Here is a 22,265-nt window from a genome sequence, read left to right on the forward strand (position 1 = left end):
AGGTTAAATAATATATTTATAAGCAGGGATCTTCAATAAGTTATTTTTTTCTTTAAATCATCAAATACGGTTGTACTTGATGATCAAAAATGAGTCTATGCAGAATTTCAAACCACTTTAGTAATAGTGTTAGGTAGTTATACTTCATCTTAATTTTTCATTTCAAGATGTAAGTTTTACACTATGAAAATGCATATGGATATAGGAAATTCTCATAGTGACATATACTTCATATAAAAAATTCTCTCCACATAGAAAAAAATTTTAAATATTTTTCATATAAAAAAGGAGACAGTTTTTATATAAAAAAAATCCAAAGAGACATTTCATCTAAACAGTTTCATATAGAAAATTGTGTATTTAAGGAAAATTATTTCCTCAAAAACACAGTATTTATAGAGAAAATTGTCTCCTCAAGGACACAGTTTTTATTAAGAGAGGACAAAGTTTTCGCACAGAAAATTAGCAGCTTAATGAGACAGTTTTCATATAGAAAAAGAACTAGAACTGAACTAGAATTGAACTAAAACTGAACTAGAACTGAACAAGCACTGAACTAGAACTGAACTAGAACTGAACTAGAACTGAACTAGAACTGAACTAGAACTGAACTAGAACTGAACTAGAACTGAACTAGAACTGAACTAGAACTGAACTAGAACTGAACTAGAACTGAACTAGAACTGAACTAGAACTGAACTAGAACTGAACTAGAACTGAACTAGAACTGAACTAGAACTGAACTAGAACTAAACTAAAACTGAACTAGAACTGAACAAGAGCTGAACTAGAACTAAAATAGAACTAAAATAGAACTAACTAGAACTGAAATAAAACTCAAGTAGAAATGAGTTAGTTTAGAAAATTGTATTGTCAAGGAGACTCTTTTTTTATAGAAAATTGTCTTCATTATCACGGTAAAATGCGATACTTTCTAGGGTTATACATACCGGATGTCCGTAATTTTGTCTGAATATATGATTTTGTCTTACTCGTTTTAGAAATAGGACCGATTGTAGCAAAGTTTCGCCTTCTGATGAATTTGTTTTCGTAAGAAAAAATAATTTTTATTAAAAAAAAAAACTAAAAATAATTATTTACGCCTATTGTTTGTTATATTTTTTTTTTTTTTGCAATCCTTGCTTATAACAATAACTACTTTAGGGCTTTTATTTGAGAATAGTAGTTAATGGAGAAATTTAAAAATATATAAAAAAAATATTTTTAATATCATACTTAAATAATTAGTATATCTTTTAACTGTAGAAAGTTGCATTGCAATTATATTTCTTCAACATCTTTTATATAAAGAATCTTAATATTACTTCAAGTAGAGAAGTTATACAAAGATATTTTTTTTGTTCCTTTTTCTCAAAAATTATACATACAAATTTACAAAGTGATTTTCTATGTACAATTTTAAACCACATATATGAGAGTCTTTAGTTTGTTTATACATAAATTAATATATAAATAATATATTTACATATAGGGGTATATATCGTTAACGTATATACCGTTACAGACTAAGTATAATTGTTGTGATTATAGTGTTGTTGTTGTTATTATTATCTATGTATTTGTGATGTTTTGCTGTTGTTGCTGATATTCACCCAAATGTGACATTCTTATCGTGTGACCCATTACACCCTGAGGTCAGTTAACACTTACCAATGGTTCAAGTGTGTTTAAGTGCAATAACTGCTGCTGTTGTTGTTGATGTTGTTGCTGGGAATAAAGTTGTTCGTTTGAAGGCGGTGGTGGCAGTACTACCACTATAGCCTCTGGTGGCAGTGACGTTGTTGCATGTGTTGGTGTCATTGATGTTGTTATCATTGTGGGTGCTCCTGCCGATGGTGCCCCTGGTGGTATGACTGTAGCTGCAGCGGCCACCGCCGCTCTGGCCGTTGTACTACCACAATTCAGCGGTGATTGTGTATAACGCAGATTGCCAGTATTCATTTCTTGAACAGTTGCTGCCGGTGGTTGTTTTGTGGGAGGCGGTGGTGCTGGCGGTACCACTACCAGCTCATCAATGGTACACACACGATCATCTATGGGAAATTTAAAATTAATTTCATTGGTACTGTGACCATTGCTGGGATTTAAAGGTTCTGCAGCTAGAGACTCCAGTCCATTGCCACTTGAATAGGGTGTTTTTATATTGTTACTGCTGCCATTTGTGGGCGATGCTAACTTAGCATTTGTTTTACCATTTCCTTGGGCTGTAATTGTGGTCGTTTCTAAATTCTTTTCCAAACATTTGTCCTCACCTAAAGGGGATTACAAAGAAGTGGAAAAAAAGCAATGAGAAAAACATCAGTTAATAAAACAAATGGCAAAAATATGTTGTATTTAAACAAATGAAAAAAATATATAAATTTCTTTTTATTTTCTTTATTTCTCTTCAATTCGTTATTTGTGGGCGGTAAGAAAAGCATTTAAATTTTTCATTTCAAAAATTACGAAATAAATTTCTTTTGGGAATTAAAGCTAAAAACTTTGTATTATTTTTAACATATCTTTCAACAGTTTCAATAGTGTTCTAACTCAAAATAACAGAATTTTTGTAGAGCAGAAAAACTTTTAGTTTGTATGAAGGGTTAATTAAACTTAACATATATGCAATGCTACAAAATTACTCTTAATACATTTCTCAGAATCTTATCAATTTTTAAGATATGACACTCTTACATCGAACAAGCAATATATTAACAAGTTTAGTGTAAACACAACTCACAATTTAAAGTGCTATGCAAATTAAAAAGTACTGAATGTAGGTACTCTCATAACTTTTACCGCTTAAAGAAAATTTGTTATTTACATTATTGTAGCATAATTTTAGGGTGTCAATAAATGAAATTTATAGAAAATATTGCTCTTGCTTCACCCAATAAGTATTTTAAAGCTTTTCCAGACTGTTAATAAAATTTTCAATTATTTATGTCTGTGTTTTGAGAAAACTTTTAAAAGCGCGCGAGACTTTATGAAAATGTAATAAAATGTTTAATGTTTTTTGGCGTCTCAAAAACAAATTCAAAATATACTTTGTTAGGAACAAAATTTAAAAAAGTTCGTTTAAACTGTTTTAAAGTTGTAAAAGTAAACGAATTTTATTGTTGCTTAAATAAAGATTTTAATTACGATTTAAGCTAAATATTTATAACTGCTTAATTTGTTACTAACAGTAAGCCTTTGGATTTAAAATGTAAAAAAAAATCCTTGAAGTTTTTACCAGACAGACAGCGTTTGGAAGACAGTTTTTATATTATATAAAGTTGTTTACTAAACAGATATCGTTTTGAAAAATTTCGTTTTTTCCGAGATAGTTTTTTATGGCAAATTCTTTCCTTTAATAGACGGTTTTCTTATAGAAAATTCTTGTATAAAATTGTCTCTTATAAGGAACAGTTTTCGTAAAGAAAATTTTCTTTTCTACGAGACAGTTTCAGTTCAGAAAATTGTCCTTTCTAAGAGACAGTTTTTATGTAGAGAATTGTCTCTTAAAAACAAAGTTTAAATAAAGAAAATTGTCTCCTTTAATAGACAATTTTCGTACAGAAATTGTCTCCTTTAATAGTCAATGTTCGTACAGAAATTGTCTCCTTTAATAGACAATTTTCGTACAGAAATTGTCTCCTATAAGAGACAGTTTTTGTAGAAAAAAATATCTCCTATAAGAGCCAGTTTTCGTATAGAAAATATCCTTCAATAAAAATCAGTCTCGATCTCATATAAAAGACTATTTCCATTTAGAAATTGTCTTCTATAAGAGGCAGTTTTTGTGCAGAAAATTGTCTCCCATGAGAAACAGTTTTCATATAGAAAATTGTTTCTTTTTAAAGAAAGTTTCCGTTTAGAAAATTGTCTTCTAAATATACACTTTTCTTATAGAATATTGTCTTGTTTAAGAGACACTTTTTGTATAGAAAATTATCTCATTTGAGAGATAATTTTCTTGTAGAAAATTGTCCTCTTTGAGAGACAGTTTTTACATAGAAAATTGTCTTCTTTAGGAAATAGTTTTCATATAGGAAATTGTCTCCTTTAAGAGACAGTTTTCGTATAGAAAAAAGTCTACTTTAAGGGACAGTTTTCTAATAGAAAATGTTTTCTTTAAAAGAAAGATTTCGTATAGTGAGTAGTCTCTCTTAAGAGAAAGTTTTCGTATAGAAAACTTTCACCTTTAATAAATAGTGCCTCCTTTAAGAGAGGGTTTTCGTATAAATAATTGTCTTCTTGAGATAGTTTTCGTATAAAAATGTCCTCTTATCGACACAATTTCCATATAGAAAATGATCTCCTTTAAGAGAATAGAAGTAGATAGTTTTCTCATGGAAAATTTAATCCTCTAACAGAGAGTGACAGCTGTCTTATACAAATTAGTCTTTATACCCTACACCACTTTAGCGGGGAGGGTATATTGGGTTTGTGCTGATATTTGTAACGCACAATAATATTGGTCCTGTACCCACCTTAAAGTATACTAATCGGCTCTGAATCATTTTTTGAGTCGATGTAGCTATGGCCGTCTGTCTGTCCGTCCGTCCATGTAAAACTTTTAATCAAACTACATGTCGCAATTTTGGAGATAATTGAATGAAATTTGGCACGTCATCTTTTATGGTACTGTAGACGAGCCTATTGAAAATGGTTAACATCGGTACATTATTTCACCTAGGCCCCATAGAACTGCACCCGCCAAATAATTATGTTCATAATTATGCTTAATATACTCTTATCTCGACAAAAAAGCTGCAAAACCAAGTTCTATAATAGTCTTGATAACCCTGATGAACCCTAGCCCCTCTAAAAAAGCCCCCATCAAAATTTTACTTAAATATCCACAGTTTTATTAAACAGTAAATGGCTTTAGTATATCTAAGGCAAGGTACAATTCAACTTAAATGCTTTATTATGAAAACTAAATCACATTTTATTCATATACAGGTGTAGGGTATTATATGATCGCCCTCGCCCGACTATAACTTCTTACTTGTTTTATCATACAGACTGTCTTATTTATAAGACAGTTTTCATATTAAATATTGTTTTCGATAGTATAACGTTTCTGTTTAGAAGATCTTCTTCTTCTTGAGGAAACTTTCCTTTAGACGTTTAAAAATTTATATTTGTAAAAGTGTCTCTGGCTGGTTTTTCAAAACTAAGACAAAAAAACAATAGAAAAAATTACAAAGTAAATAACATTTCTCACACTTTAATTTTTTTCATGGGCACTAACAAATATTTATTCAACTTGTGATTTTAAGACAAACAACCAATAGAAGAAAAATTATTTTTTTAACTTCAAGAAACTTATTCTTTCCGTTCGAAAGTTTTGCAAAAAAATGAAAACTATAGAAGAAAATAGCATACACATTTGATTGTTTAAAAAGTATAATTTTTTTAGCGCGTTGTGTTTTAGTCTGAAACTTTTTTTGAAATACAAAAAATTACACCAAAATATAAAGAATATCAATTTAAGTTTTTTGTTTTTTGCTTTATATAGTTTTACCACTTTTTTCTGTTTTATATACATTTTATTTGTTTTTGTCCTGTGAACGTTTTCTTTCTGCCAACTACTTAGTAAATTGATTGGTTTGTTAGTGGTGAGGAAAGAACAAAAAATTAGTCACAGGGAAAAAAGTATAAATTATTTGTAATGTAAAAGGTTTGAGTAAAAAGTAGTTTTTAAATACATATAATATTTGTATAGTAGCTCACTCAGTTTACATTTAATGTTTATACTATTAATACAGATGCACTAAGGTCCTTGGTAAAATCGAAAAGATTGCAGAATATATAGGGATATTTATAATCGATTTAAAATTTCAGACTATACAGAAATATTAAAAAAGATATAAAATCTTAGAGCAAAATCAGCATTTTTCGAAAATCTTTAAAATCTCACACAACCTACTTATATTGATACAGTATTTATATTAAAAAGAAACAAACTATTACAATAAGAAGTTTTCTTAGTTTTTCCACTATTATTATTACTATTAGTTTAAAATTGAAGTGTGTTCTTTTTATTGCCATTCTACAATATGTTGGTTTGTGTTCTTTTTTTCAGAAATTTCTCTCGAATATATGTAAGTGGGTCAAAGTATACAGTATCAATTACAACATCAGCAAGACCAAAATAAAATAATATTTGTATTATTGCCAAACTAGTTTTTACCGCAATTGGTAAAAGAGCGAACCAAATAAAAACCATAGCAATACTTTTGTTGCTGCAAAGAAAAAACTTTAACTAAAACAAACAAAAAATTAGTTTAGCATACAACATCAAATAAATGCATGAGTTCTGTTCTCGGTTTATTCTTTATAACGTTTAGTAATTTTATATTCGGTGTGTGTGTTTTTCTTTTTTTTTTTTTGCAATAAACAATAGTTAAATTAAAAAGTTTTCTATAGTTAGATTTTTTTAGTTATTTTTTTTTTTGTTTGTAAGTACTTACTGCCATTAAGATGATCCTCTCGCGTATAATAACGTGCCCGATGTTTCGAATAGCAAATGGCAACGGAAATGATTATAATGGCAATTAAAACGAAAATAATGCCACCCAATATTGCAAGTGTATTAAGGCCACCTAGAAAGAAATAAAAAAGAGAGAATATAGAAATTAATGGAAGTACAATTTTATCAAGTAATTAAATAATTTAATGGAAAAACTATTACGTTTTAGTCATTAATCATCTGTATAGTCTAAAGTCTAGTTTATAGTCTAGTCTATAGTCTAGTCTATAGTCTAGTCCATAGTCTAGTATATAGTCTAGTCTATATTCTAGTCTATAGTCTAGTCTATAGTCTAGTCTATAGTCTAGTCTATAGTCTAGTCTATAGTCTAGTCTATAGTCTAGTCTATAGTCTAGTCTACAGTTTAGTCTATAGTATAGTCTACAGTATAGTCTATAGTCTAGTCTATAAACTAGTCTATAGTCTAGTCTATAGTCTAGTCTATAGTCTATTCTATAGTCTATTCTATAGTCTATTCTATAGTCTATTCATAGTCTAGTCCATTATCTGGTCTATATTCTAGTCTATAGTATAGTCTATATTGTAGTCTATAGTATAGTAAATAGTCTAGTCTAAAGTCTAGTCTATATTCTACTCTATAGTCTATAGCCTAGTCTATAGCCTTGTCTATAGTCTAGTCTACAGTCTATTCTTTAGTGTAGTCTTTGGTCTAGTCTCTAGTCTAATCTATAGTCTACTATCCATAGTAATATTTTATAGTATAGTCTTTAGTCTTAACCCGGTGAGTGTAGTTGCTACTAGTATTTGTAGTAACAACTAATTTTTAGTTTTCTGTACATTTAACTTAGTTTATGTCCTTTTTACCTCTCTCAAGAAAATTTGCATGTGATGTGCTCGCTGCATTCTGTTCCTCATCAGTTATATAATCCAAACAACGATCTAAGCCATTTGCATCCAAATCTGTTATTTCAGCACCCCTGAGAGTTTTGGGTAAGAAACAAATTGGATATGTTTCCCATTTCCATTGCAGCTGCATTAAAAAGTAAATAAAATAAGAAAAAAAGTTACAAATAGTAAATCATCAAATATTCGGTGTAAAACAAGGATATAAGAAGTAAAAATAATAAACAAAAATTATGAATATTATACGACTAGTAGCATGTATAAAATTAATGCTACAAAAAAGAAAAGTTTTATGTTAAATATGAGTTTTTCTTCATTTTACTAGTTTGTTTATTTTGACTATTTTCAAATAATTTGCATAATATTTTTTATAGTTTTTCTTTGTGTGCAAAAAAAAAAAGATTGTATATATTTTGCTTAACAAATTTGTTTACATTTGGTATTACGTATGGTTGTGGGAAGGTAAAGAAAAATAAATTGTAAATTGTAGTAACAATTTGTTGACGACTTAAAAAGCGAAAAATATTGGGAAAGTTAAAAAATAGATGATAATTACATTAAAAGTTTTTTGTAAATTGTCAACATTTATGTAAAAAAAAAATTGTTTTTTGTAGACCTAAATATTTCTAATATATATCTTTCTGTTTTATGACAGACACTATAGTATAAACGATGGAACTATTCTATTATAATCTGTAAGTAAGATATCCTTTTCGTATATATGTATTTAGTTCGACAATGACGAAGTTTTCTTCATTCCAATAGTTATAGTTCTTTAAGTTAAACAAAATTCTCATATGTATAAATTCAATTTAAAACCATCATCATCTCTGCTGCAATTTATTCTTACCTGACGTACAACATCTATTAATTTTCCCATGTGACACTCATCACATATAAGCGGATTATTATCCAAACGTACATTTCGTATCGCCTGTATGCGTAAAACAATATCAGCATTAATGCCATGCAATTGATTTCTTGAGAGATCGAGAAACTGTAAAGAAGAACAAATATTAAGATGACACAATGTTATTAAGGTTATTGAATGGATTTCGTAAGATATTAAAGATATTTAAATGTTAAATAAGACGAAGGAGAAAAATATTCTTCTTAATTTTACAATAGTTTAAAAATTTATAAGGAAAATAGTTGTGGTGGTCTCAAGATTTCAACTGAAAAATATGGGAGATATCTTTTCTTTTGGTATTTTTTTTTGTAATTTTCGCGAAAGCTATTAAACAATTGAGAGTTTTCTTATTTCAGCGACTAAGAAGTGAGAGTGTTGTATATGCGTGGTTGTAAACGGAAGTGATGTTTTTACATCTCGAAAGTTAAGCAACGGGACAGCAATGGTCACAGATTAAATAGCTCGAGTACTTCAGCAAAGTGCTTGTACATGGACCTTCATTGAAGTATTCAGGGGCAATAGTAGACCGTTGTCAAGTCTATTCAGTGGATGAAAAAGACTACTGTGGAGTAGGGCATCATGCCAAGTACTCTCGTAAAACACTCGACATTCATGGCTTAAGTCAATCTCTTTTAAACTAACAAAATATTAATTTTTAAAAACGATATATTTTTGTCCAATTATCTGAAGTGGAATGCGTTAGTTATAAACCGATACTCATAAAATTTTATACATTTTGTTTTGTTTAGAACTTGTTTATGGCAAATTTCATCGAAGTAATAAGTAAAACTCGATTTTCAATAACCAAAATTCTCTGCAGAGGGAAACCTTTTATAGGGTGGTCAGTTATATGGGACGATCCTAAAAAAATCGTTGAAAGATTTTGTATTGCAAGAAACTACTATAGTGGTGTAGGGTATAATAAAAGTTTTTACTGGTTTATTCCCAGGTAAGAGGATAAAATACAAATGTTAACTTATATAATAGCAAGAAAAACATGTGTAAAATATTTTCTATAAATAGTAGTACATATCAAAAATGAGTTTAAAATATGCTTTAAATAATTTTATTAAATATATTTTAATACACTCTACCACATTGTACATACACTTAAACACAATCTGTGATCAAATGATTTTTTTAACAGCATATGAACCAGATTCAATTTTAAAATGTTGTTTCTAAAATAAAATTGATTTCTAAATAGTAAGCTTTAGGGTTCTGTTTCCTTTTTTTTCTGGTACATGTGTTGACCACAAACAAAATATATACGTATAAATATATAAAATTAAACCAATTGTCAACAATATTTGTTAAAATTTGTTTGTAGATTGGTTTGTGCAAACAAACTGCTAAAATTTCTAACACAATGTACCCACAACTCTGTTTTGTGCCAAAACAAAATTTTTTACAGAAATATAAAGGAGTTTGATTTAAGCTTCACAGTTCTTTAAAAAAATACTTTTGCAAACGAAGTACAATTTAAAAATTTACAATAAAATTACAATATCAGCACAAACGCAAAATATCTTGAACCAAAAATAAAAAACAACCAGTTCCAATACGAACAAATACCAGAAAGTCCTATTTTATAGGACCTTCGTATTATAGGTTATATTTGCTTAATTTCATGTTTGTAGGTTCTTTAATTTAAATAACGAAAATGTCCTTAAAGTCATATTTTATAGATTAAATATTATACTTCTTATTGCATTGTACATTTTGGCATTGCTAGTATATTTAAATTACTTTTAACGATTTCATTATTTTACTTCCCTGCTTTTGATTGTGTGCAAGAGTGCATGATTTTCTTGTTATTTTTTTGGTTTCTTCTGTCCAAAAATACTGTAGTTTCGGTTAGCGTGCAAATGGTTTAATAATACATCTTGACCAAAATTAATGTGTTTTTGTATGTGTGAGACAAGTAAGGAAAAAAAACTATATAAAAACAGGATTACAATAATCAAAATATACACAAACATAATTACAGGCAGGCACATACACATAAATATATCCCAGCAGTTCGAAACAAAATATTTTCCTTGACTTTCAGAGTTATGGCTAGGTAAGAAAATAACTATTTATATCATTTGTGGAGATAACTATGTGCTTTGTAATTATGAGGAAACAATGTAAAATATATTGTAAAATATCAATTTTTATAAAAATTTTCATATTTTCTTTATATTTTTAAAGTTTTTCGAATTTGGTCTGAAATTTCAAATATGACATTGTGTAAATTTTTCTTGTAAACCATAAAATAAATGTAAATTTTTCGTAAAAATAATAATTTAATAACAAAATAATGATTTTTTTATTATTTTGACAAGTTTCTTTTTCTTTTAACAAAAACCTCATTTGTTGGCATAATGTTAATTTTATGTAAACAATATAAAGTCATATATTTTCCAACACATTATGGTAAACAAATGATTAGAAACTAATTCATTTACATTCAATTTAAATTAATGACATTATTTAAATGATGTAAATTTAAAGGTAAACAATTGAAAATCTTTTTTATACCCTACATCGCTGTAGTAGGGAGGGTACTGGTCCTAGACACACCAATCGGCTAGGAATCACTTTCTAAGTCCCACACCACTTTAGTGGGGAGGGTATATTGGGTTTGTGCTGATGTTTGTAACGTACAATAATACTGGTATACCAATCGGCTCAGAATAATTTTCGCAACTTTGAACATAATTCAATTAAATTTGTTAAATGACATTCTATTGTCCAAGGTACGAACCCTATGGAAAATGGTTAACATCGGTTCATTATTTCACTTAGCCCCCATACAATTGAACCCCCGAATAGGGTTTGTTAACCTTGTAATCAAATTACAGGTCGCAATTTTGGAAGTAATTCAATGAAATTTGGCACATAATCTTATATGGTACCGTAGACGAGGCCTATTGAAAATGGTTAACATCGGTCTATTATTTCACCTAGGACCCATACAACTGAACCTGCAAAATAGGGCTTTTAAATTCATAATTATTTTTAATATACTCGTATCTCGACAAAAACCTGCAAAACCAAGTTCTATACTAGCCTTGATGATCCTCAAAAACTTTATAATTATAGGGCCTCATTTGACCCTACCCCTACCAAAATTTTAATTAAATATCAACAGTTTTATTAAACAATAAAAGGCTTAAGTATATCTGAGGCAAGCTACAATTCAACTTAAATGCTTCTCAACTTCTTCTCGTTTTTTAAAATGAAATTTGGTCGAACGGTGAACGCTATTGAAGATGGTTGAAATCGGTTCATTATATAAACGTACCGCCCGGATCGGGCCTTTAGGCCTCTTTCACACACAAAACTAAACCGCTGATTTTTTATGGATATGACTTCAATACACACTTTATTTTGACGTATATTGATCATTTTTGAGTTTAAGTTAAAAACAAATTTATTGCTTTATTACTCAAATGGTCAGTCATACCCGACTATACATTCATACTTGTTGCTATTTATAGATTTCTTATAACTTTCACGTTTTAATAATAACTGTAATGAAGTCTTCATTATTTACACGAGGTAAATAATGTAAATTATATTGTAAACTATGTATTTCTTTGTAAATTTTTATATATTTTAAGTTTTTTGAAAATTATTTCTGAATTTACCAAAAATTTAAATAAAGTTTGTAAATTAAGTAGTTGTGTAAATAATGTAAGCTTTGGTGTAAATAATATGTATATATGATATAGAGGAAAACATTAGAATTAACTTAAACCAAGTTGATCTACAATTGGCAAAGAATGCACATTGCTTACATGTAAAACTGCTGGGTAACAAGTATGTTTTAACACTAAAATACATACAACACACATATGTATTATGGCATATACATACGTATACATACGTCGAACAATGTTAAGAATGTACTTAAAATGAAAATAAAATATTGACAAAAATTACGAGCACACAACAGACCCAGACAGACACAAACAGAAAATATTAATAAACGTTCAAAAACAGGAACAACAAAGTACATTAGGCATGTCTCCAACAACAAGTACCTTCATACTTGACTACTTAAACATTGGTCAAACAAATCAAAACTATCGGTAATATATTATGAAAATATCTGAATACTTTATATTTCGTACTTGTTTCAAAATAAAAGTAGAAATATAATTTGACGAACGGGGCTATTAGTATGCAACTGTAAGCTGTAGTATATTTGTTTGTATCTGGAAAATTTATGTTTCGTTAGAGTTATGAAAGTTTTTGTGCATGAGTTTTAAAGACAATTTTTTATTTATTTAAAAAGAACCCAGTAAATGGATTGGACTATCGTATTTTGGCAGAACAGTTCTGAACTGAACACAACCAAAAGAGCTAAATTGGGATGAACGTTTCTGAATACGTTCAACATCAAACAAGTAAATACTGGTTAAAGACAATGTAAGTTTATATATTAGGGGTACTAATAGTCAAACAGTTCATTACATAGTGGGGACAAAAAAATTATATAAGCTTGGCATCAAATTGACACCAATTGTTTACCATTTTTCAGTAACATCCGCTGTCAAAGTATGTACAGATAATTTTCAAATGAAAACGATGTGTTGTCAAAAATACAATGTTGGTTGCCAAAGTTATAACTGGGTGTTATTTCTGTTGTCTAAATGGTAACAAACCTTGTAAGCTCCCTTTTGACAATGGATTGTATAAATTTCGGTTAAAACAGTACCACAAAGATCATTAAAGCCGACCTTAACGAAAGCAAGTTCTTTAAATAAAACACAACAAAATTACTGATGGAAAAATTGAAAGGATCTGATTCAAGGAAACTGAGTTTCTAAACTTTAAACGATAACCCGTTCATGCACAAAACTAAACTGCTGGACTTTTTATAGATTTGACTTTACCACAAACTTTATTTTGAGATTCATTTTGTAGTGACATAAAATTTCAACAAAACGTCTATTGAAATAAACATTTACTGTAGCCGTGAACTCAAAATAAATTGAAATAGCTAATAGAGCACTAAGGTAGAAGGACCATGCGCCACTTTTTTTTGAGGCGGCCTAAAATTAAAGCCACAATATATATTCTTAAATATTTTCTTTGTTCGGATACTTAGATGTGTTGGCTTTTGTTTTATTCCTTCCTAAATCATATTAATGTATATCCTTTTAAACTTTTGCGCATTGACCAAAAACGGTGATGCCGCCCAATTCATGGGGTAAATAAGCCAAGGGGATGGGATAGATTTGTCATAGTCGAAGTACATTAAACAAGACATTTATTGTTCTACAACACAAGCGTTACATATATTTGGCAAATGTACCCCAGGGGCAGTTCTGGGAGTTAGATAAAATTTTTTCGGGATTCCAACTATGTTATCGAAAAAATAGTATGTATATTATATCACCATTCAATATAATTTTTTTATCACAAAAACAAAAAAAGTTAGCACAAAAAATACACACTTTGAAATATTTTCACAGCCCTTTGAAAAACAATAAAACACGTCTGCCTTCCATCATATATAAAAGTAATTTTTCAAACTTTTAGGGATGATAGATAATCAATAAACGAAAACAAAATTTGATAATGTTATAAAATAGATTACTCGATTTTCAAGTTATTCGCATTGACAGATGTGCCCTTATGGCGCTTGATCCCCCTTCTACACTATATGAAATTTGTCTACACCTCAAGCCATATAGCGTCGTTAAACTAATTCTTCTTTTAAACTAAACATAAAATGTTTATTGGGAAATGTGTCAGTTGCCTTTTTGCATTATTTCCTTGCACTTTCATATTAACAATAAAAACATTCAAAATCTTTACAGCTGCTGTTGTGTTTGTAAGCTTACTACTACTGTTCTTCTGGATAAATGTCCAAAAATAAAATCATTTAACAAAAATAAATTATTTTTGAAAGCTGAAAAACTGAGTACACAGAGTTTATGGTCTTTGCTCATATAATAGGTAATGACGAGGGTGGATTTTTTTTTATAAAATTTCATATATTTGCCAAAGTAGGAGCATTTTAATTTGTTTCTAAGTAAATTTTATGATTAAATTATAACTTCGATTCTAAGTTAAACTAATTTAAATGAAGTCGAAAAACCTCTATTACTCCCATAATTGCTTATAAGGACTCGCTAATAAATTCACACACATATACATATTTTAACATTTTGAGAATTTTGTTTGTAGTTTTTAAGTTAAGAAGTTGTTGCTACCAGCAGTTGCAAAAGAATACAACCGAATATGCTTGCCATTGGAAAAGTCAGAGAGAGAGAGAGAGAGATAGATATCTGTACTGGTCATTCGATGTTGTTCTATTGTGGTATGTTAATGGACAGTCATGTACTTTTTTTCTTATTTTTTCTGGTTTTATTTTCACACACAACTGCTGTTATATCAAATGTTGTGGTTGTAACATATTTTTTTCTTATTTTCATAATTTTAACTTTTGCAATTCCATTTTTTATAGCCTTTTCTCTCTTGAATCAGTCTGTAGATCTTGGTTTTGTCCTTGTTTACAATTGTGTATTTGTTTATATGTATTTAAGTCTATTTGTTCATATGTGTATATATATTTTATTTTTTTTCTGGTAGTTGAAATGATTAAATTATAAAACATTTAAAATTCGTATGTTTGGTAATTAAATTTTAGAAATGTAATAAAATGGTCTTATTTTTGAATGCAATGATACATATATGATGATATAAATTTATTTATATTATTATCATTAAGGCAATAATTTTAAATGGAATTTTCTTTCAATACCCCTATGTTCCCTCTTAAACACACGTAGAGAAAAAATATAGTTGTGGTAACCATATTTCTTTCAAAATTGTTTTTACACTTTCTTTATTTAACATATTTTTAATCGTTAACATATTTTGCTTTTATCTGAAACATTGTATGGGTAAACATGTAAAAATTTACCATTTAATGATTATTGGAAAGTTTTAATGGATCTAAATAATATAATAATTTCTTGGGTATAAATGTGTACTACTTCAATGAATGCTCTTGAAACGTTTCTAGATATTCCATCCATTGAAACATATATATGATATAAGACGACGCCTACAAAAGCGGTTATAGGACACGTCAACAATGTATGCTGGACACATTGAAATGTTATGCACAGTCATCGGACGTACCTGTCGAAAACTTTGAAACACTGATCCCAGATAAAATGTCTACGTCAAGTGGTACCTTAGAGCAAATAGGAATCCTTTCAAGGATGGCTCTAAATTGGACAACAAAGTTGTTCTGGAGTTTTAAATCAAAGAACCATAGACAGGAATATACCACCGTTTACCTAATCAAAATACAAGCTTCCAGGCAAATCTTAATATATCTACCGATAGCAAGAAAGCAATTATGCTGATACTTGGTGATAAAATTAAATCTAAAATCGTATTGGATTGGTTTGTAAGAAAGCTTTAAATGAATACTCTCTCAGAGGTAAGGTTTACATCATATGGGTACCAGATCACTCGAGATTTGTCGGCAACCAAAGTACAAGGTAGCTAATCTGACGAACTCAAAAACCAGCCGATTTAAAAATATGACTGATAAAATAAGACCACTTGATATAATAAAATGGTGAATAGAACAACAGTGATCATATGGGGTGACCCGGATGAGAGCAAGACGAAAAATCTCTTCAAAATGATAAAGTCTGAGGTTAGCATGATGGTACGTATTCTGAGTAGAAACAAGCACATCCATACCAAATTTGACGTGCGGATACAGACCAAAGTAGAGCATGTGGGGAGGACACTATAATTCTGGAGCACTTTTTTTGCTACTGTTAGTTATTTGTCGAAGTAAAATCTAGTATATCGAATGTGATATTATTCCGGAAATAACATTCCTCACTAATACTGATTGGAAAATTCTTAGGAATTATGTTCAACAAACTCAGTTTCTAAACATAAAACATTCGGTGAACTCATAAATAAAAATTTACCTTTTTTAAAATTTTGGGATTTTTTATGTTCAAATTTTAATGATTTCAACAATGACCTTTATCTGTCAAAACAGCTGATACTATAATATTTAATTTATTTATTTGCTTGACTGACAAACTGTCATCCCGAGTGCATTTTCTTATAAAATACCCCATTTAGTTCCCCCTTTAAAAAAAGTTTCATTTTTTACTTATAACCAAAATATTTTATGTTAAAAACCATTACATAAGTAAGTACCACACATCCTTTTAATATGCTTCCTAAGTCATATATGATTGCATTTTATTGTTTTCTTCCCCTTTTCTTTCATAAACGAAAGAAATATGAAAAACGAAATATATACATTATACTTTAAAAACCACACATAAACATACATAAACAGCATCCATCACACATACATAATCTATATATGTATATAAAATTCTAACGTTACTGACTGACTGACTGATTGACTGATTCATCATCGCACAGCCTAAACGGTTAAAGCTAAAGAGCTGAAATTTGGACAGGGGGTTGGTATCCCACCAAATAGATCCAAACTAGGAAAGATACAAAAATAGTTTAAAGCTTATCGTCGTTCATTTAAAAAATAAGCGGACAGGTGTCTGGTACTTTTTTCAATTTCGGCCCCTTTAGGGAATAAACGGGTAAAAACTGTATTTTGGTACTTTTTTTTGCACCCCATGTATCTTTTAAACCAGTGAACATTCAAACAATATTTTTGACTCCTTCATAACTTGACGAAAAAATAAAAATATAAATTTAGTACTTTTTGGTTATTCGGATGTTTAAGGGGTGAAAATTGTACCTATTTTTGGTACTTTTTCATAAAACATTCATTTTGCTTTATTAACTTATACATATAAATACGTAATAACGGGCTCCCACTACGATGTTGCAACATTTTGGAATAGAATTTTTATTTCGTTAATGGGTAGAAAAAAAGTACCAAAAGGGGTAAAAACTGGAAATTTGATTTTTTATTCAAACACAATGATCCAATCTAGATAAAATTTTTAGATTTAGAAACACTAAATATGCTAATGAGGTGTTATTTGGAAACCCGGTACCAAGTGATATTTTTTGGTACTTTTTCATTCTCCATCTGGTAGTTTTTGAGTTTTCTTTGATATTGAAATCGAAACATGAAATTAATACTAAAGAGACTTTTCGGTACTTTTTCGTTCTACACAGGTATTTTCTTGAGTTTTCTTTAAATTTAAACCTAGAAGCATGAAATTAAGCATGTAGAGCCCGGGATAAGTGAGAATCTATAAAAGGGGACCTTTTGGTACTTTTTCGTACTTCGTCTGGTACTTTTTGAATTTTCTATAATATCGAACCTAGAAACATGAAATTAAGCATGTAGAGCACGTAGTAAATGAGAATCTATAAAAGCGGACTTTTTGGTACTTTTTTGTTCTACAAAAGGTACTTTTTGAGTTTTCTATAAAATTTAACCTAGAAAAATGAAATTAAGCATGTAGAGCCCGGAGTAAATGAGAATCTATAAAAGGGGACTTTTTGGTACTTTTTCGTTCTTCAAAAGGTACTTTTTGAATTTCCTATAATATTGAACCTAGAAACATGAAATTAAGTATGTAGAGGATGGATTAAGTGAGAACCTATAAAAGGGGACTTTTGGTACTTTTTCGTTCTTCAAAAGGTACTTTTTGGATTTTTGTATAATATTGAACCTAGAAACATGAAATTAAGCATGCAGAGCCCGAAGTAAATCAGAATCTATAAAAGGAGACTTTTTGGTACTGTTTCGTTCTACAAAAGGTACTTTTTGAGTTTTCTATAAAATTTAACCTAGAAACATGAAACTAAGCATGTAGAGCCCGGAGTAAATGAGAATCTATAAAAGGGGACTTTTCGTTCATCAAAAGGTACTTTTTGAATTTTTTATAATATTGAACCTAGAAACATGAAATTATGTATGTAGAGCCTAGATTAAGTGAGAACATATAAAAGGGGACTTTTTGAAACCTTTTCGTTCTTCAAAAGGTACTTTTTGGATTTTTGCATAATATTGAACCTAGAAACGTGAAATTAAGCATATAGAGCCCGGATTAAGTGAGGACCTATAAAAGGGTACTTTTTGGTACTTTTCCGTTCTTTAAAAGGCACATTTTTAATTTTCTATAATATTGAACCTAGAAACATGAAATTAGTGAGAACCTATAAAAGGGCACTTTTTGGTACTTTTTCGTTCTTTAAAAGGTACTTTTTGTGTTTTTTTATAATATTGATCCTAGAAACATGAAACATGAAATTAACAATCTTTAAAAGCAATCAGGGACTTGAGTGAATGAAAATTTAAACTGGAATATTTTCTGGTACTTTTTGAATTTTCTATAATATTGAACTTAGGAACATGAAATTAAATAAAATAAGTCCTTTGGTACTTTTTCGTACTTCACTGGTACTGGTACTTTTAGAGCTTTCTAAAATATTGAATATATAAACATAAAATTAAACACGCAGTATCCCAATTGAACGAAAATTGAAAAAGCATACTCTGGTACTTTTTTGTTCTCTTACTAATACTTTTCGAATTTTCTATAATATTGAACCTAAGAACATTAAATTGGACATGTAGCTTCATGATTGTATAAAAATCTTTATGCGATTTTTTTTGGTTTCTGGTTGAAAATTAAACGTGCGTCATCCTTATTTAATGAAAATATATAAAAAGGCACTGTCTGGTACTTTTTCGTTCTTCAACTGTTTTTTCTCATTTTCTGTAATATTGAGACTAGAATCATAAAATCAAACTTAAAGAGTTCTCTAAAAGGGAAATTTTTGATATTGCAGATATATATACATTTACAATAATGATATTTATTTTATTCCATTACTATGAGGGTAGCGAAGCACACTGGGTATAGCTAGTGTATACATATATGTATGCTTTCTTTCACAATATTAACACACACACACACACTTCTTCACTTGTGGATAAAAAATAACAAGTATTATTTACAGGGATTTTTTTGTTATGAATGATAGACAGTCGAGAAAATTCAATAAAATGAAAAAATAGGAATAAAGAAACCAATGTTACACTTACCTCTAGCTCCTGGCAGGGCTCAATGACTTGTAAGGACATGATATCCAAGTGATTACCGGAAATATTCAAATAACGCAAATGTTTGAATGGCACTAACAAACCGACAGGCAATATTCCCATATCAGCAATAGAAAGATGTGTCAGGTGTGGCAAAAGCTATAAAATGTAAAAAACAAGAAAAGAAAAACACAAAAAACAATAATAATAAAGAAAAATATTCTACACAAACATCAAATCAACTTCATACATTCAAGCCAAGGATAAAATTTAATTCAAAAATATATTTATGTGTATTTTCAGGATTTAAATAAATGTATATTTTCTTTTTATCTATCGAGTATTTGTTAACATGTGTTTAAATGTTGTTGCAAATTTACTCTTACCTCTACTTACACAATCATGTTTTCATTTCTTTTTATTTTATGATGTGTTTAAAGAAATTTTTATTGGTTATTTATTTGTAATATTTTGGGAAAAAAAAAACATAACTTTTCTATTTGTCTATTTTTCTTACAACTACACAAGGTATATTCTATATATAATATTTTTATAAAATGTAAATTTAATATGACTAGAATGAAACGTTGCCTAAAAGTAGTCTTTTGTGGTGAATATATTTGTAAGCCTATAAATATGCTTTTTATTTTATTCATTGTAGAAAATGTAATAACCTTTAAGTTTTCTTTTTATATTTTATTTATTTATAGTTTTTATTTTATTTGTGTAGAAAACAAATTCAAAGAATTATAAATAAAAGCAGATACATAAACAAATGTATAATGACCTTGAATTCTAAAGAAATATATAGATAATATTTACAAAAATTTCGTAAATAAAAAATATTTTAAACAATATTAAAGTAAAATTTCCTTCAACGTCACATTGTGTTAATAAGAGACTAAACAACAAATGAACCACAAATGAACTAGAAAAGAACTAGAACTGAACTAGAACTGAACTAGAACTGAACTAGAACTGAACTAGAACTGAACTAGAACTGAACTAGAACTGAACTAGAACTGAACTAGAACTGAACTAGAACTGAACTAGAACTGAACTAGAACTGAACTAGAACTGAACTAGAACTGAACTAGAACTGAACTAGAACTGAACTAGAACTGAACTAGAACTGAACTAGAACTGAACTAGAACTGAACTAGAACTGAACAAAAATCTAAGTAGTATTCGTAGATTTTATGTTAGACTGAACTGTAGATAAATCCAAAAACTGTACAGATTATTGTTAAAGGTAAAGAAAAGATCATAGACAAATAAACTTGTAAAGAGAATACAGAGAAACAGCAAAAGGTCTAATATCCCTCACTTCCTTTATAAATACTTTAACACTTTATGATTTATCTAATAATATTTATTTTTTTTTATTTGTAATGCTTTTAACTAATATTGCAACTTTTCTCTTGCAATTTTTAAGAAACTTACTTAGTCTTATATTTTTTTGTTATTTTTTTTCATTTCAACTTACTTCAAATGTGTCTCGTATTTCATGAAGATCCATATGTATGTTACCACTTATATTTAAAGTTCGCAAATTGCTAAGACGCCTTACAGACTGCGGTTCTAAACGCACCAATTTGTTATATGACAAATCCAGAAAAGTCAAATTAGTCAAATGTAAAAATGAATCGTTTGGAACTTTCGCCAAACGATTGTAGGACAAATCTAAAAGAAAATTGTAAAAAAATAACGGAAAACTTTACATTAAGTAAACAAAGGAATTTCTTTTATAATTTTAAATGCTTTTTAACAGACAATAAAAAAAAACATAAAAATACTAAATGAGCTAAGAAAAACTTGAAGTGGAACGATAATGATGAGTTACTTTAGAGATACATACCTAAATGTTTAAGACTTTTTTGCATGCGAAATAGTTCATCGACAACAACAGATAATTGATTGCCATCTAATAGAACTTTGGTTAAATGCTTGACATCACGAAATTCATCCTTGTCAAGAAATTTAAACTAGAGCAAGGCAAAAAAGAATAAAAAAGAAAAAAGACAGTTTCGTAGGGTTAAAATGAAATAGATGTAATAATTTATAAGGAATTTAGTTTTTTCCATTTCTTTACTCCTTAAATTTCATACCTCATTTCTTCCCAAATCGAGTTCACTTAGCGAGGGTAATAAATTGTACAATTGTGGATTGATTTTCTTTAACTGACAGTTACGACATTTGAATACTTTCAGTTGCTGCAAAATGAACGATGACAATAATGTTGAGGTTGCACAAAAAAGTATTGAAAAATTATTATTAATATTGTGGTTGAGAAGTTTTTAATATTTTTTCTATTTCCTCTTACCGGTACATCACGAAACACATCTGGTGGTAATTCCTGCAGAGGATTTCCACTTAAATCCAAATATTTTAATTTACTCATCATAAAGAATATACGCTGCACTAACTCTCCAATAGAGTTGTCAGCCAAGTTTAAACGTCTTAGTTCCTGAAAAAAGTAATAAAATTAAATTATAAAGTAATGTAGACTTTTGCCAAGAGATTGAACTTTAGAATAGACTATGGTTTAGAATATAGACTTGACTATTGACTAATCTATATACTAAGGGCTAGAAAATAAACCAGACTAAAGACTAGATAATAGATTACTCTATAGACTAGACTATAGTCTAGACTAGACTATAGGCTAGACTAGACTATAGGCTAGACCATAGACTAGACTATAGACTAGATTATAGACTAGACTATAGGCTAGATTATAGACTACAGGCTAGACTATAGACTAGACTATAGACTAGACTATAGACTAGATTATATACTAGACTATAGACTATAGTCTAGACTATAGAATAGACTATAGACTAGACTATAGACTAGACTATAGACTAGACTATAGACTATACTACAGACTAGACTATAGACTAGACTATAGACTATAGACTAGACTATAG

At 29.0% G+C, this 22,265-nt stretch overlaps 1 protein-coding gene across 1 annotated transcript in view; it reads right to left on the bottom strand.

The window, feature by feature from the left end:
• Positions 1-784: 784 nt before the first annotated feature.
• The window catches only part of LOC111683032 (carboxypeptidase N subunit 2), a 22,695-nt gene continuing 1,214 nt past the window's right edge, over positions 785-22,265 (bottom strand). Inside the window, exons 2-10 of the mRNA XM_046949300.1 lie at positions 21,659-21,802; positions 21,444-21,548; positions 21,194-21,320; positions 20,822-21,018; positions 19,339-19,494; positions 8,238-8,384; positions 7,349-7,514; positions 6,465-6,596; positions 785-2,273 (exon numbers count right to left, since the gene is read on the bottom strand). Of these exons, the coding sequence (XP_046805256.1) occupies positions 1,657-2,273; positions 6,465-6,596; positions 7,349-7,514; positions 8,238-8,384; positions 19,339-19,494; positions 20,822-21,018; positions 21,194-21,320; positions 21,444-21,548; positions 21,659-21,802 (1,791 nt within the window). The 3' untranslated portion in view covers positions 785-1,656. The remainder of the gene's footprint in view (positions 2,274-6,464; positions 6,597-7,348; positions 7,515-8,237; positions 8,385-19,338; positions 19,495-20,821; positions 21,019-21,193; positions 21,321-21,443; positions 21,549-21,658; positions 21,803-22,265) is intronic.

The sequence above is a fragment of the Lucilia cuprina genome, chromosome 2 (assembly GCF_022045245.1).
Source record: "Lucilia cuprina isolate Lc7/37 chromosome 2, ASM2204524v1, whole genome shotgun sequence".
Classification (NCBI taxonomy): domain Eukaryota; kingdom Metazoa; phylum Arthropoda; class Insecta; order Diptera; family Calliphoridae; genus Lucilia; species Lucilia cuprina.